The sequence below is a fragment of the Pristiophorus japonicus genome, chromosome 9, assembly GCF_044704955.1.
Source record: "Pristiophorus japonicus isolate sPriJap1 chromosome 9, sPriJap1.hap1, whole genome shotgun sequence".
NCBI classification, from domain to species: Eukaryota; Metazoa; Chordata; class Chondrichthyes; family Pristiophoridae; genus Pristiophorus; species Pristiophorus japonicus.
In genome coordinates this window covers 49,134,984-49,151,632 of record NC_091985.1, presented here as the reverse complement: position 1 = coordinate 49,151,632, position 16,649 = coordinate 49,134,984, and the positions used below count along the sequence as shown (strand labels likewise).

The following is a 16,649-nucleotide window of genomic DNA, read 5'->3' as shown; positions in this document are numbered from 1 at the left end:
CTGACATCAATAGTGGGGAAAATGTTGGACTCAATCATTAAGGATGAAATAGCAGCGCATTTGGAAATTAATGACAGGATCGGTCCAAGTCAGCATGGATTTATGAAGGGGAAATCATGCTTGACAAATCTTCTGGAATTTTTTGAGGATGTAACTAGTAGAGTGGACAAGGGAGAACCAGTGGATGTGGTGTATTTGGACTTTCAAAAGACTTTTGACAAGGTCCCACGCAAGAGATTGGTGTGCAAAATCAAAGTGCATGGTATTGAGGGTAATGTACTGACGTGAATAGAGAACTGGTTGGCAGACAGGAAGCAGAGAGTCAGGATTAAGGGTCCTTTTCAGAATGGCAGGCAGTGACTAGTGGAGTGCTGCAGGGCTCAATGCTGGAACCCCAGCTCTTTACAATATACATTAACGATTTCGATGAAGGAATTGAGTGTAATATCTCCGAGTTTGCAGATGACACTAAAGTGGGTGGCGGTGTGAGCTGTGAGGAGGACACTAAGAGGCTGCAGGGTGACTTGGACAGGTTAGCTGAGTGGGCAAATGCATGGCAGATGCAGTATAATGTGGATAAATGAGGTTATCCATTTTGGGGGCAAAAACACGAAGGCAGAATATTATCTGAATGGCGGCAGATTAGGAAAAGGAGAGATGCAACGAGACCTGGGTGTCATGGTTCATCAGTCACTGAAAGTAGGCATGCAGGTACAGCAGGCGGTGAAGAAGGCAAATGGTATGTTGGCCTTCATAGCTAGGGGATTTGAATATAGGAGCAGGGAGGTCTTACTGCAGTTGTACAGGGCCTTAGTGAGGCCTCACCTGGAATATTGTGTACAGTTTTAGTCTTCTAATCTGAGGAAGGATGTTCTTGCTATTGAGGGAGTGCAGCGAAGGTTCACCAGACTGATTCTGGGGATGGCTGGACTGTCATTTGAGGAGAGACTGGATCAACTGGGCCTTTATTCACTGGAGTTTAGAAGGATGAGAGGGTATCTCATAGAAACGTATAAAATTCTGACGGGACTGGACAGGTTAGATGCAGGAAGAATGTTCCCAATGTTGGGGAAGTTCAGAACCAGGGGACATAGTCTTAGGATAAGGGGTAGGCCATTTAGGATTGAGATGAGGAGAAACTTCTTCACTCAGAGATTTGTTAACCTGTGGAATTGCCTGCCGCAGAGAGTTGTTGATGCCAGTTCATTGGATATATTCAAGAGGGAGTTAGATATGGCCCTTACGGCTAAGGGGATCAAGGGGTATGGAGAGAAAGCAGGAAAGGAGTACTGAGGTGAATGATCAGCCATGATCTTATTGAATGGCGGTGCAGGCTCGAAGGGCCGAATGGCCTACTCCTGCACCTATTTTCTATGTTTCTATGTTTCTAAGTTTTCACTGAAGCAGGACAAACAACAGGATGAACCAACCTGGAATGTTCCATTGCTCCTCCTAGTGGCATTGGAAGAGGAAATGGGTGGGTGAATACAGGAATGGGATTTAGTAAATGACCTCATGTAGCTTCCCTGTCAGTGAGGCCCTTCTCTATCTTTTCCTCTTTCCCTCAAACCCACATCCCTCTATTCACCGAGGAATGTGGAATATGCCCAATTTCTTTCTAAATATCTGACTGGAGACGACACTTGCTCAGCTGACTGACAGTCTATTTCATGAACAGACAGCTCTGAATGATAAAGAACTTGCTCTTAAAAGTCTGTTACTTTGAGGCTTCTTTTACATTTTTAATCATGTCTAGTGATTCTCTTATCCTAGCTTTGTATAAGATTCAGTAATTTAACACAGTTCATTCTGCATATTGAACATTTCATAAGTTGATTTCAGGAATGTTGCATGTGTATGGTTCATGCATATACATGCATATTGGGGGTAAGATACCCTTAATTCCCAGTCAGGTTATACCCACCCCAGCAAAAACTGGCAATTTGAGTGATGGCTAAGTCAGATAGTTCAATTTTCTGAGTACTCTTCTGATCCTTGGTCATTTCTTACTATCTGTTTCAAAAAAGACCAATCATATTAGAGCAATGAAGCAGGTTGCAGAGCCACTAGCCAATGCATTCAATAGAGATTTCTAGTAGTGCCAACTGAAAGTGTGGCACATCTGATCTAAGCATTCATGGACAATGTAACCATTTGTGTAGAAAGGATCAATTCACATGTCACACAATTGAGCTTGAGAACTCAGAGACTCCAATAAAAAAGGAGCAGAGATGGGAAAAGAAAAATAAAGTAGTGCTGATTACTAAGAGGACAAAGAACTATACAGTATGCCAAATCTGCAATTCCTGCAGTTTGCTCGACTGTTTGCCTAACTGAAACATTAAATGTTATCAGAGCTATTAAATCAATGGATTATCACATACATATGATGTCAGTTCCTTTGTATTCCTGTACATCCTATTCGGGCACCCCCCAACCTGTGAGAGAACACTGTCGGCAGGTCGGGGATAAAATAGCTGGAGTTAGCCTCCTCGGGGATCAGCGCAAGCCATTCCAGGAGGGTGACTGATTCGAGGAGGGTGACTGGATTGATGTCACCTAAATCCAGGTCGCCGATTAGAGCGTGGGCGGGACCCAGGTGCAGGAGGAGAGGCAGCGAGCAGCAGAGGAACGGCGTAATCGGGGCCCAGGAGCGGCGAGAGTTCGGGGCCCAGGAGAGGCGAGGTTGGAGTCGAGGAACGGTAGGGTCGTAGCCCAGGAGCAGTGGGATTGGAGACGATGAGCGGCGAGGTTGGAGGTGTGGCTCAGGAGCGGCGGTGTCGGAGTCGAGAAGCGGTGAGGTCAGAGTCGAGGAGCCCAGCGGTGTGGTAGAGGCCCGGGAGCAGCACAGCATATAACAACGGGGCCGGGGCCCAGAGAAAGTGCAGCACGGTCCGGTCCACACTGCAGTTTATGGACAGTAGGAGTATATGTGAGTACTAGATCTGTGCAGCAGAGCTTGGTCTCCAGTCGTCTTGGTTAACCCTTGCCACTGGACCAACACCTTGCTCTGTCAAGCCCGTGTGGTGGCTGGTATGCAACGGCCACTCCACGTTAAAAGAATTCACGCACAGGCATCTTCCACCCTTCAGGATGAAGTTCGGGACCTGGAATGTCAGGTCCCTCATTGAAACACCTGTGAACTCATCCCTTTTTGGCGTGGAAGCAAGTCATCCTCGACACGAGGGACTGCATAATACGATACTATTCTTGTACAATGCATGTTTTATTTGAGGCCATGCAGATTATCATTATGTACTTTTCTACCTGTGCTTATTATGCTATTGTACTCCTGTGACATCACATGATCATTATTTCTTGTTGCTTGTTGGCAACTTTACTTTTGCAACCCGTAACAACAATAAGTATTTATATAGCACCTTTGATGTAGTGAAACCTCCCAAGGCACTTCACAGGAGTATTATGAGATAAAAATTTGACATCGAGCCGCAAAAGTAAAATTAGCTCAGGTGAACAAAAGCTTGGTCAAAGAGGTATGTTTTAAGGAGCGTCTTGAAGGAGGAAAGAGGTGGAGAGGTTTAGGCAGGGAGTTCCAGAGCTTGGGGTCGAAGCAACAAAAGGCATGGCCACCAATGGTTGAGCAATTATAATCAGGGAGGCTCAAGAGGGAAGAATTAGAGGAGCGCAGACATCTCAGGGGGGTGGGGGGTGGGTGGCTGGAGTTAGAGGAGATTACAGAGATAGGGAAGGGCGAGGTCACGGAGAGATTTGAAAATAAGAATGAGAATTTTGAAATCGAGGCGTTGCTTAACCGGAAGCCAATATAGGTCAGCGAGCACAGAGGTGATGGGTGAGCAAACTCGGTGTGAGGTAGAACACGAGCTGACGAATTTTGTATCACCTCTAGTTTACGTAGGGTAGAATGTTGGAGGCCAGCCAGGAGTGTATTAGAATAGTCAAGTCTAGAGGTAACAAAGGCATGGATGAGGGCTTCAGCAGTGGATGAGCTGAGGCAAGGACGAAGACGGGCGATGTTACAGAGGTGGAAATAGACGATCTTAGTTAAGCTGCAGATATGTGGTCGAAAGCTCAGTTCAGGGTCAAATATGACACCAAGCTTGCGAACAGTCTGGTTCAGCCTCAAACAGGAGTTGGGGAGAGGAATGGAGTCAGTGACTCGGGAACGGAGACCGAAAACAATGGCAATATTCAATTAAGAGTAGGGGAAAAAAGTACCTTGTGTGTTAACAGATGGTCAGGAGATGCATTGTTAATAAGAGAGTCCTTTGCCAGGTTTCTCTCATCTGTAAAACCATGTTGAGATCATTCAAGACTGCGGTTCACATTTCACTATCTGTTCTGTATACGAGATGAAATCAGTCGGTCTGAAATTTGCAGGATGGCAAGTACATAAAAGTTTGGTTTTGATTCACTTAAGGTTTGGTAAAATACCCTTGGATTTTAAAGAAGTTAGAAATTAACTTCCACCGAAGTTGTATTATAAAAACAACAACTTTCATTATCATTATCTGCATTGTCAAAATGTATGGACTTTTATAATAAGATTATTAAACATGCTTAAGTATAGTTTTAACAGTAATTACATTGAGTTAAACCAAAACAATTGTAATATGGGTTTGATTGTAAGTGCCAGAATAGAGCTAGAACATTTCTGCCTCAAGGCATCCAGTTACACACTCTGATTGTCTACAAGTCTTCCTCCAAGGCTGATTACACTATGTTTTATGTAGTCAGATTTAGAGATTAAGGGCTAGATTTTCCATTATTTTTGCATGCATAACGCCCACTTAACATCCATTTTACCACGGAAATGAGGTATAACACCCAGATATCGCCCATTTAGCCACAAAATAGAAACTGACGAGCATTTTTCGGACACTTATTGGCGAGCATTACTTTCGCCATATATGTAACGCCGGGAAAAAATAATACCGCCCGCCCACTTTTTTTGGGCGGAATCATCAGAATGGGCAAAACCAACGGCCATAATATCGCCCAGCGTTACTTTCCGCACGTAATTAACGCCGAGATTCAGTAATACCAGCTGCCCACTTTTTTTTGTCGTAAAGATCACATTTGTCGAAACTAACGCCCACAAGGTCGTTCCATCGTTTGCGGCATTGGTTGCCTTCACGCACCTCGTTGGTCGCCGACGAGACCACCTCTGCTATCCTAGCCCATATCTTCTGGTAGGCCTTTGGGGTGAGCTTCCCACACCCTCCCTGGGTCAAATCACCCCAGGGTAATTCGACTTCCTGCAGGAGGGAGGCATTTGCCTCGTCCGAGAACCTCCTCGCTCCTTTGCACCCTCCAATGTGCTCCTCTCCCAGCTCACTGCTCTCGACAGCGTCTTGTCTCCACAATGTGCTGTGTCGCCTCCTCCTCTCCCTCCCTCATAGGCATAAATTCGGGCAAATATCTGGCCGATGACAGCTAATTTTTTTTTCCCAATTTGCTCTAAAGCTCTAAACTCTCCCTCCTGCCTCCCAAAGCAGCCACACCACACCCACACAAGCCTTCACTCCCTCAAGTTCCCTCTCTGTCTCCTCTTATGCACATGTCATGATGATCCTTGACCTCCTGATTCACGGGAATTGAGTGTTGCCATGCCGTTGCTAAGGATGGCGATACTTTACGGCAGAAGATCACTTTACGGCAGGTGGCTCAACCCTGCGCACAAGGGAAATTAAGGATAGTGTTAAAACCAAGGACGAGGCATATAAATTGGCTAGAAAAAGCAACAAACCTGAGGACTGGGAAAAATTTAGAATTCAACAGAGGAGGACTAAGGGTTTAATTAAGAGGAGAAAAATAGAGTACGAGAGGAAGCTTGCTGGCAACATAAAAACTGATTGCAAAAGCTTCTATAAATATGTGAAGAGAAAAAGATTAGTGAAGACAAACGTAGGTCCCTTGTAGTTGGATTCAGGTGAATTTATAATGGGGAACAAATAGTAGACCAATTGAACAAATACTTCGGTTCTGTCTTCACGAAGGATGACACAAATAACCTTCCGAATGTACTATAGGAAATTGTGTTAGGGAAATTGATGGGATTGAAGGCCGATAAATCCCCGGGGCCGGAGAGTCTGCATCCCAGAGTACTTAAGGAAGTGGCCCTAGAAATAGTAGAAGCATTGGTGATCATTTTCCAACAGTCTATCGGCTATGGATCAGTTCCTATGGACTGGAGGATAGCTAATGTAACACCACTTTTTAAAAAAGAAGGGAGAGAGAAAACGGGTAATTATAGACCGGTTAGCCTGACATAAGTAGTGGGGAAAATGTTGGAATCAATCATTAAGGATGAAATAGCAACGCATTTGGAAAGCAGTGACAGGATTGGTCCAAGTCAGCATGGATTTATGAAAGGGAAATCATGCTTGACAAATCTTCTGGAATTTTTTGTGGATGTAACCAGCAGAGTGGACAAGGGAGAAGCAGTGGATGTGGTGTATCTGGACTTTCATAACATAAGAACATAAGAATTAGGAACAGGAGTAGGCCATCTAGCCCCTGGAGCCTGCTCCGCCATTCAATAAGATCATGGCTGATCTGGCCGTGGACTCAGCTCCACTTACCCGCCCGCTCCCCGTAACCCTTAATTCCCTTATTGGTTAAAAATCTATCTATCTGTGACTTGAATACATTCAATGAGATAGCCTCCACTGCTTCCTTGGGCAGAGAATTCCACAGATTCACAACCCTCTGGGAGAAGAAATTCCTTCTCAACTCGGTTTTAAATTGGCTCTCCCGTATTTTGAGGCTGTGCCCCTTAGTTCTAGTCTCCCCGACCAGTGGAAACAACCTCTCCGCCTCTATCTTGTCTATCCCTTTCATTATTTTAAATGTTTCTATAAGATCACCCCTCATCCTTTTGAACTCCAATGAGTAAAGACCCAGTCTACTCAATCTATCATCATAAGGTAACCATCTCATCTCCGGAATCAGCCTAGTGAATCGTCTCTGTACCCCCTCCAAAGCCAGTATATCCTTCCTTAAGTAAGGTGACCAAAACTGCACACAGTACTCCAGGTGCGGCCTTACCAATACCCTATACAGTTGCAGCAGGACCTCCCTGCTTTTGTACTCCATCCCTCTCGCAATGAAGGCCAACATTCTATTCGCCTTCCTGATTACCTGCTGCACCTGCAAACTAACTTTTTGGGATTCATGCACAAGGACCCCCAGGTCCCTCTGCACCTCAGCATGTTGTAATTTCTCCCCATTCAAATAATATGCCCTTTTACTGTTTTTTTTCCCAAGGTGGATGACCTCACACTTTCCGACATTGTATTCCATCTGCCAAACCTTAGCCCATTCGCTTAACCTATCCAAATCTCTTTGCAGCCTCTCTGTGTCCTCTACACAACCCGCTTTCCCACTAATCTTTGTGTCATCTGCCAATTTTGTTACACTACACTGTGTCCCCTCTTCCAGGTCATCTATGTATATTGTAAACAGTTGTGGTCCTAGCACCGATCCCTGTGGCACACCACTAACTACCGATTTCCACCCCAAAAAGGACCCATTTATCCCAACTCTCTTCTTTCTGTTCGCCAGCCAATTCTTTATCCATGCTAATACATTTCCTCTCACTCCGCGTACCTCTACCTTCTGCAGTAACCTTTTGTGTGGCACCTTATCGAATGCCTTTTGGAAATCTAAATACACCACATCCATCGGTACACCTCTATCCACCATGCTCGTTATATCCTCAAAGAATTCCAATAAATTAGTTAAACATGATTTCCCCTTCATGAATCCATGCTGCGTCTGCTTGATTGCACTATTCCTATCTAGATGTCCCGCTATTTCTTCCTTAATGATAGTTTCAAGCATTTTCCCCACTACAGATGTTAAACTAACCGGCCTATAGTTACCTGCCTTTTGTCTGCCCCTTTTTTAAACAGAGGCGTTACATTAGCTGCTTTCCAATCCGCTGGTACCTCCCCAGAGTCCAGAGAATTTTGATAGATTATAACGAATGCATCTGCTATAACTTCCGCCATCTCTTTTAATACCCTGGGATGCATATCGTCAGGACCAGGGGACTTGTCTACCTTGAGTCCCATTAGCCTGTCCAGCACTAGCCCCCTAGTGATAGTGATTGTCTCAAGGTCCTCCCTTCCCACATTCCTGTGACCAGCAATTTTTGGCATGGTTTTTGTGTCTTCCACTGTGAAGACCGAAGCAAAATAATTGTTTAAGGTCTCAGCCATTTCCACATTTCCCATTATTAAATCCCACTTCTCATCTTCTAAGGGACCAACATTTACTTTAGTCACTCTTTTCCGTTTTATATATCTATAAAAGCTTTTACTCTCTGTTTTTATGTTTTGCGCAAGTTTACCTTCGTAATCTATCTTTCCTTTCTTTATTGCTTTTTTAGTCATTCTTTGCTGTTGTTTAAAAATTTCCCAATCTTCTTGTTTCCCACTAACCTTGGCCACCTTATACGCATTGGTCTTTGATTTGATACTCTCCTTTATTTCCTTGGTTATCCACGGCTGGTTATCCCTTCTCTTACCACCCTTCTTTTTCACTGGAATATATTTTTGTTGCGCACTATGAAAGAACTCCTTAAAAGTCCTCCACTGTTCCTCAATTGTGCCACCGTTTAATCTGTGTTTCCAGTCTACTTTAGCCAACTCTGCCCTCATCCCACTGTCGTCCCCTTTGTTTAAGCATGGTACGCTCGTTTCTGACACAACTTCCTCACCCTCAATCTGTATTACAAATTCAACCATACTGTGATCACTCATTCCAAGAGGATCTTTTACGAGGAGATTGTTTATTTTTCCTGTCTCATTACACAGGACCAGATCTAAGATAGCTTGCTCCCTTGTAGGTTCTGTAACATACTGTTCTAAGAAACAATCCCGTATGCATTCTATGAATTCCTCCTCCAGGCTACCCCGTGCGATTTGAGTTGACCAATCGATATGTAGGTTAAAATCCCCCATGACTACTGTCGTTCCTTTTTCACATGCCTCCATTATTCCCTTGATTATTGCCTGCCCCCCCCCGTAAAGTTATTATTTGGGGGCCTATAAACTACGCCCACCAGTGATTTTTTCCTCTTACTATCTCTAATCTCCACCCACAATGATTCAACATTTTGTTCATTAGAGCCAATATCGTCTCTCACAACTGCCCTGATATCATCCTTTATTAACAGAGCTACCCCACCTCCTTTCCCTTCTTGTCTATCTTTCTGAATCGTCAGATGCCCCTGTATGTTTAATTCCCAGTCTTGGCCACCCTGCAACCATGTTTCTGTAATGGCCACAAAATCATACCCATTTGTAATGATTTGTGCCATCAACTCATTTACTTTATTTCGAATGCTGCATGCGTTTAGGTAGAGTGTTTTAATCCTAGTTTTGAAACCATTATTTCTAGTTTTGACCCCTCCGGCAGCCCCTTTATATTCACTGGCCCTTTTTGTTTTTTGCCTTTTGACAAGGTCCCACACAAGAGACTCGTGTGCAAATTTAAAGCACATGGTATTGGGGGTAATGTATTGACGTAGATAGAGAACTGGTTGGCAGATAGGAAGCAAAGAGTAGGAATAAACGGGTCCTTTACAGAATGGCAGGCAGTGACTCGTGGGGTACCGCAAGGTTCAGTGCTGGGACCCCAGCTCTTTACAATATACATTAATGATTTAGACGAAGGAATTGAATGTAATATGCAAGTTTGCAGATGACACTCAGCTGGGTGGCAGTGTGAGCTGTGAGGAGGATGCTAAAAGGCTGCAAGGTGACTTGGACAGGTTAGGTGAGTGGGCAAATGCATGGCAGATGCAGTATAATGTAGATAAATGTGAGGTTATCCACTTTGGTGACAAAAACATGAAGGCAGAATATTATCTGAATAGTGATAGATTAGGAAAAGGGGAGGTGCAATGAGACCTGGGTGTCATGGTACATCAGTCATTGAAAGTTGGCGTATAGGTGCAGCAGGCGGTGAAGAAGGCAAATGGCATGTTGGCTTTCATAGCGAGAGGATTTGAGTATAGGAGCAGGGAGGTCTTACTGCAGTTGTACAGGGCCTTGGTGAGGCCGCACCTTGAATATTGTGTACAGTTTTGGTCTCCTAATCCGAGGAAGGACATTCTCGCGATTGAGGGAGTGCAGCGAAGGTTCTACAGACTGATTCCCGGGATGGCAGGATTGACATATGTAGAAATATTGGATCGACTAGGCTTATCACTGGAATTTAGAAGAATGAGAGGGGATCTCATAGAAATATATAAAATTCTGACGGGATTGAACAGGTTAGATGCATGAAGAATGTTCCCGATGTTGGGGAAGTCCGGAACCAGGGGTAACAATCTAAGGATAAGGGGTAAGCCATTTAGGATCGAGATGTGGAGAAACTTCTTCACTCAGAGAATTGTGAACCTGTGGAATTCTCTACCAGAGAAAGTTGTTGAGGTCAGTTCGTTAGATATATTCAAAAGAGAGTTAGATCTGGCCCTTACAGCTAAAGGAATGAAGGGGTATGGAGAGAAAGCAGGAATGGGGTACTGAAGTTGCATGGTCAGCCATGATCATATTGAATGGTTGCAGGCTTGAAGGGCCGAATGACCTACTCCTACACCTATTTTCTATGTTTCTAAGATTAAGAGATGATTTAATAGAAATTTTCAAAATTATCAAGGCAGATACTGAAAGGTTTTTCCACAGTTGATTGAATCGGTGACAAAGGACACAAATTCACGAATATTAGAACCATAAAAGAGGAGGCTGGAAATGAAATCATGTGAAAGGTTATTAGAATGTGGAATACATTACAAGTTGAAGCTGAGCCAATTACAATGTTTAAGAGACTAGTGAATCTGATTTTTATCTAAGAATGGAGTAGATTTTTTTAGGGATTTAATAGATTCAGCATGCAATATATTCAATCCCTGAAGCAGCAATTAACGAGGCAAATAGAATGCTGAACTATTTAGCCAGAAGAATAGAGTGAAAGTCAGAGGAAGTCATGCTCAAACTGTGCAGTGCCCTTGTCAGACCACACCTGAATACTGTGCCCATTGAGACATAGGGATGAGATTCAGGCCCTGAATGCAGTTACATAAGAACATAAGAAATAGGAGCAGGTGTAGGCCATTTGGCCCCTCGAGGCTGCAGCGCCATTCAATAAGATCATGGCTGCTCTGATCCTGGCCTCAACTCCACTTCCCCGCATGCTTCCCATTACCCTTGACTCCCTTATCTTTCAAAAATATATCTATTTCCACCTTAAATATATTCACTGACCCAGCCTCCACAGTTCTCTGACTTAGAGAATTCCAAAGATTCACAATCCTCTGAGAAGAAATTCCTCCTCATTTCCGTTTTGAATGGGCGATGCCTTATTCTAAAACTATGCCCCCTAGTTCTAGATTCCCCTACGAGGGGAAAACATCCTCTCTGCATCTACCATGTCAAGCCCCCTCAGAATCTTATATGTTTCAATAAGATCACCTCTAAGTCTTCGAAGCTCCAATGAATGTAGGCCCAACCTGCTCAACCTTTCTTCATATGAGAACCCCTTCATCTCAGGAATCAACTTCTCTTAACTGCTTCTAGCGCAAGTATGTCCTTCCTTAAATAAAGAAACCAAAACTGTACAGAGTACTCCAGGTGTGGCCTTACCAATGCCCTGTACAGTTGTAGAAGGACTTCCCTGCTTTTATACTCCATCCCCCTTGCAATAAAGGCCAACATTCCATTTGCCTTCCTAATTACTTGCTGTACCTGCATGCTAACTTTTTGTGTTTCACGCACAAGGACCACCAAATCCCTCTGTACTGAAGCATTTTGTAATCTTTCCCCATTTAAATAATAGTTAGCTTTTTTATTTTTCCTACCGAAGTGGATAACCTCACATTTTCCCACATTATACTCCATCTGCCAAATTTTTGCCCACTCATTTAGCCTATCTATATCCCTTTGTAGATTCTTTATGTCGCCTCACAACTTGCTTTCCCACCTATCTTTGTATCATCAGAAATTTGGCTACATTACACTCTGTCCCTTCATCCAAATCATTAATATAAATTATAAATAGTTGAGGCCCCAGCACTGATCCCTGTGGCACCCCACCACTTACAGTTTGTCAACCTGAAAATGACCAGTTTATCCCGACTCTCTGCTTTCTGTTAGTTAGCCAATCCTCTATCCACGCTAATATATTACCCCCAACCCCATGTGCTCTTATCTTGTGCAGTAATCTTTTATGTGGCACCTTATCGAATGCTTTCTGGAATCCAAATACACGACATCTACTGGTTCCCCTTTATCCACCCTGCTCATTACATCCTCAAAGAACTCGAGCAAATTTGTAAAACATGATTTCCCTTTCAAAACCATGCTGACTCTGCTTGACTGCATTATGATTTTCCAAATGTCCTGCTACTACTTCCTTAATGATGGACTCCAGCATTTTCCCAATGAATGATGTTAGGCTAACTGGTCTATAGTTTCCCGCTTTCTGTCTCCCTCCTTTCTTAAATAGGGATGTTACATTTGCGGTTTTCCAGTCCACTGGGACCTCTCCAGAATCCAGGGAATTTTGGTAGATTACAACCAATGCATCCACTATTTCTGCAGCCACCTCCTTTAAGATTCTAGGATGCAGGCCATCAGGTCGAGGGAACTTGTCCATCTTTAGTCCCATTAGTTTGCCTAGTACTTTTTCTGTAGTGATAGTGATTGTTTTAAGTCCCCCCGCGCCCCCCCCCCCCCACCATTAGCCCCTTGATTATCAATTATTGGGATGCTTTTAGTGTCTTCTACCATGAAAACCGATTCAAAATATTTGTTCAATGTCTCCACCATTTCTCTCCCATTATTAATTCCCCAGTCTCATCCTCTAAGAGACCAATGTTTACTTTAGCTACTTGCTTCCTTATTATATACCTGTATATAGCTCTTACTGTCTGTTTTTATATTTATTGCTAGTGTACTCCCATACGCTATCTTCTCTCCATCATTTTTTTTTAGTCGTCCTTTGCTGGTTTCTAAACATTTCCCTTCCACTGTTCTTCACAACATTGTATGCCTTTGTTTTCAATTTGATACCGTCCTTTACTTCTTTAGTTAGCCACGGATTGTTCAACCTTCTCTTGGAGTCTTTCTTTCTCACTGGAATATATCTTTGCTGTGAGTAATTAAATATCTCCTTAAATATTTGCCACTGCTTTTCTACAATCTTACCCTTTAATATATTTTCCCAGTTCACTTTAACTAACTCTGCCTTCATACCTTTGTAATTGCCTTTATTTAGTTCAGGACACTAGTTTGAGAACTAGCTTTCTCACCCTCAAAGTGAATTTGAAATTCTACCATGCTATGATCACTCTTCCCAAGAGGATCCTTCACTACAAGATCATTAATTAAACCAGACTTGTTACACATTACCAGATCTAATATAGTCTGCTCCCTGGTTGCTTCCACAATGTATTGTTCTAAGAAACCATTCTGAATACACTCTATGAACTCTTCCTCAAGGCTACCTTTGCCAATTTGATTTGTCCAATCAATATGAAGATTAAAATCGCCAATGATTATTGCCGTACCTTTCTTACAGGCCTCTATTATTTCTTGAGTTGTACTCTGTCCTACAGTGTGACTACTGTTTGGGGGTCTGTAGACCACTCCCACCAGTATCTTCCTACCATTATTTCTTATTTTCACCCACATCCTGCTTTTCTGAGCCAGTATCATTTCTCATTACTGCACTGATCTCATCCCTTATTAACAGAGCTACCCCACCTCCTTTTCCTTTCTGCCTGTCCTTACAAAATGGCAAATACCCCTGAATATTCAATTCCCAGCCTTGTTGACCTTGCAACCATGTCTCTGTAATGGCAATCAGATCATACCCATTTATTTCTACTTGTACCATCAACTCATCTATCTTGTACAAATACTGCGTGCGTTCAGATATAGAGCTTTTAATTTTGCCTTATGTGTATACGCTCTGTCCCTTCCTGTTACACTCTGGTTATCGTTACCCCTATTGCTACCCTGCACTTTTGCCTTCTCCTTTCTCTTTATACATATCCGCTCACCGGATCCCAACCCCCCCCCGCCCCCGCATTATTTAATTTAAAGTCCTATCTACAGCAATAGTTATTCGATTCGCTGGAACTCTGACCCCAGCCTGGTTCAAGTGAAGCCCGTTGCAACAGAACAGCTCCCTCTTATCCCAGTTCTGGTGCCAGTGCCCCATGAATCGAAACCACATTTCAACCACACCAATCTTTGAGCCACGTGTTCATCTCTCTGATCCTAGTTACCCTATGCAAATTTGCTCGTGGCTCAGGTAGTAATTCAGAGATTAATACCTATTGTGGTTCTGCTTTTTAATTTAGCCCCCAGCTGTTCATACTCCCTCAGCAAAACCTCTTAGTCCTATCTATGTTATTGGTACCCACGTGGACCACGACAACAGGATCTTCCCCCTCCCATTCCAAGTTCCTCTCCAGCCCAGAGGAGATGTTCTTAACCCTGGCACCGGGCAGACAACACAGCCTTCGGAACTGCAGAGAACATCCCCCTAATGATACTGTTCGCTACCACTACAACGTTCCTTTTTAACCCCCCCCCCCCACCACTTGAATGGCCCCCTGTACCACGGTGCTGTGGTCAGTTTGCTCATCCTCCCTGCGGTCCCTGCCCTCGTCCAAACAGGGAGCAAGAATCTCGTACCTATTGGACAAGAGCAAGGGCTGAGGCTCCTCCATCACTACCTCCTGGGTCCCCGTACCTGCCTCGCTAGTAGTCACACCCTCCTGTCCCTGACCACGGATCAAGTTTGACTTAATTAATCTAAGGGGTGTGACTGCTTCCTGGAATACAGCGCCCAGGTAACTCTCCCCCTCCCTGATGTGTCGCAGTGTCCACAGCTCAGACTCCAGCTCATCAACACGGAGCCGAATTTCCTCGAGCTGCAGACACTTACTGCAGATGTGGTCACCGTGGACCTCAATGGGGTCAACCAGCTCCCATATACATCAGTAGTAACACATCGCCTGCCCTGCCATCTCTAATGTATTTAATTAATTAAGTTTTGAATGTTTAGTTTATGATCCCAGCTATTAATTTAAACCAATGCCCAAGAAAAGAGAGAAAAACTGACCAACTAATCATTTCCCTGCTCTCCTGTGACATCACACTTTGAACCTTTTTACTTCTTATCCTCCCAGGTCAGTTGGTGCTGGTTGGGCTGGTCCCACTGCTCGGCTGACTCGTGCCCTTTGTAGGCTTGCCGCTGCTCCCGCTCTCGGGGCCCTTTCCAAAGTTCAGAGAAGAGGCATGAATCTGATCCCTAGCCTCAGATGACTGAGACATCAGGAGACTGTAGGAACTTGAAAGAAAGTTCTTCTACACACCAGGAATGATCGACACATGAAATGGACATCTAAATTGAGTTTTGAATCATTTAAGAAAGAGCCATGGTGGGACTGTAAAGTTTCTCCAAAAGGATAAGCTAAGATGGGGCAAACAGCCTTCCTCATCTATATTTATCTTCGAATTTTCTTGGAAGTTTATCTTTGTCTCACTGTTGCCCTTTACAGAGTGGGTGAGTTCAATTGAATCCATAATGGGGCAAATTATACATAATCAGTCAAGGGATTGGTCATACCCTCTTCCTGAAAATTGTACTTATCTCATGCGATGTGGGCAACTTGGTTTGCACCCACAATGGTGGGGGGGGGGAAAAGCCTCCCACCTGAACCCAAAGCACATAGCTGTCTAATGTCAAACTACCTTTCCTTATCGGTCTTTAACTAGAAATACTCAACATGAAATTCCTTATCTGTCCCTCAGGTTCCCTGCGTGTCCCATCAATCGCTGCTTCCCGAATGGAACTGGCCATGTCTGAGGTATCTGCACAGAGCATCACTGTGAAACAGGCCCCCAAGCAGCTGTCCATCATTCTGGAGCAGATTTGGCTGCAAGCAGGTATGTGCAGTTGTTTCATTTAGTGCAGGACATATTCAGTAACACAACTTGCTGTACATTATAGCTTTCTACATTACAACAGCGACGACATGTCAAAAAATACTTCATTGGCTATAAAGCACTTTGGGACGTCCTGAAGTCATGAAAGGTGTTATCTGGATGCAAGTCTTTCTTTCTTTTTTCTCCCTCTGCACTCCCGATACAAAATTTAGCAATATGGATTACGTCATTTTCCGACATAAGAATTGTCATTTCCATTACTATAGTCTTGGCACTACAGCAACTTGGCTTATTAGCAGGTTAATATAAAAAGCAAAGTACTGTAAATCATTTTCTCCACCTGTGAGTCACAACTGCAATAAAGTGTATTATCCAAGTTCATTCTTGCCATATTAAATTTCCGGTGAACAGATACTTTTATATGTGATGATGTAGAAAAGCTGGCAAAATGCACAAACTTTAATGTGAGGAGAGTAAGCACTCTTTCTCTGCAAATGTTTGACAGCTTTGTCAGGTCGGTTTATATTCTTTAAAAACTGTTAGCGGCTACAAAACCCTTCAACTATAAACTGTTTAGATGTTAAAATAAGTGTATAAAAATCTGACTGGCAATCACTTGCCTGAATAAAATCTTCTGCATTCCCATGAACTACCAGCTGGACTTCCATTACATGTTAAAGCTGGGGCAGGATTGGGAAG

The 16,649-nt window shown here is 43.6% G+C and overlaps 1 protein-coding gene across 3 annotated transcripts in view; it reads left to right on the top strand.

Annotated features, from left to right (window-relative positions):
* LOC139273041 (tetratricopeptide repeat protein 7A-like) overlaps positions 1-16,649 on the top strand; it is a 491,323-nt gene that overhangs the window by 355,406 nt on the left and 119,268 nt on the right. For all 3 annotated transcript variants that reach the window (XM_070889337.1, XM_070889338.1, XM_070889339.1), the window contains one exon: positions 15,816-15,950. In XM_070889337.1, coding sequence (XP_070745438.1) covers positions 15,816-15,950 — 135 coding nt within the window. The remainder of the gene's footprint in view (positions 1-15,815; positions 15,951-16,649) is intronic.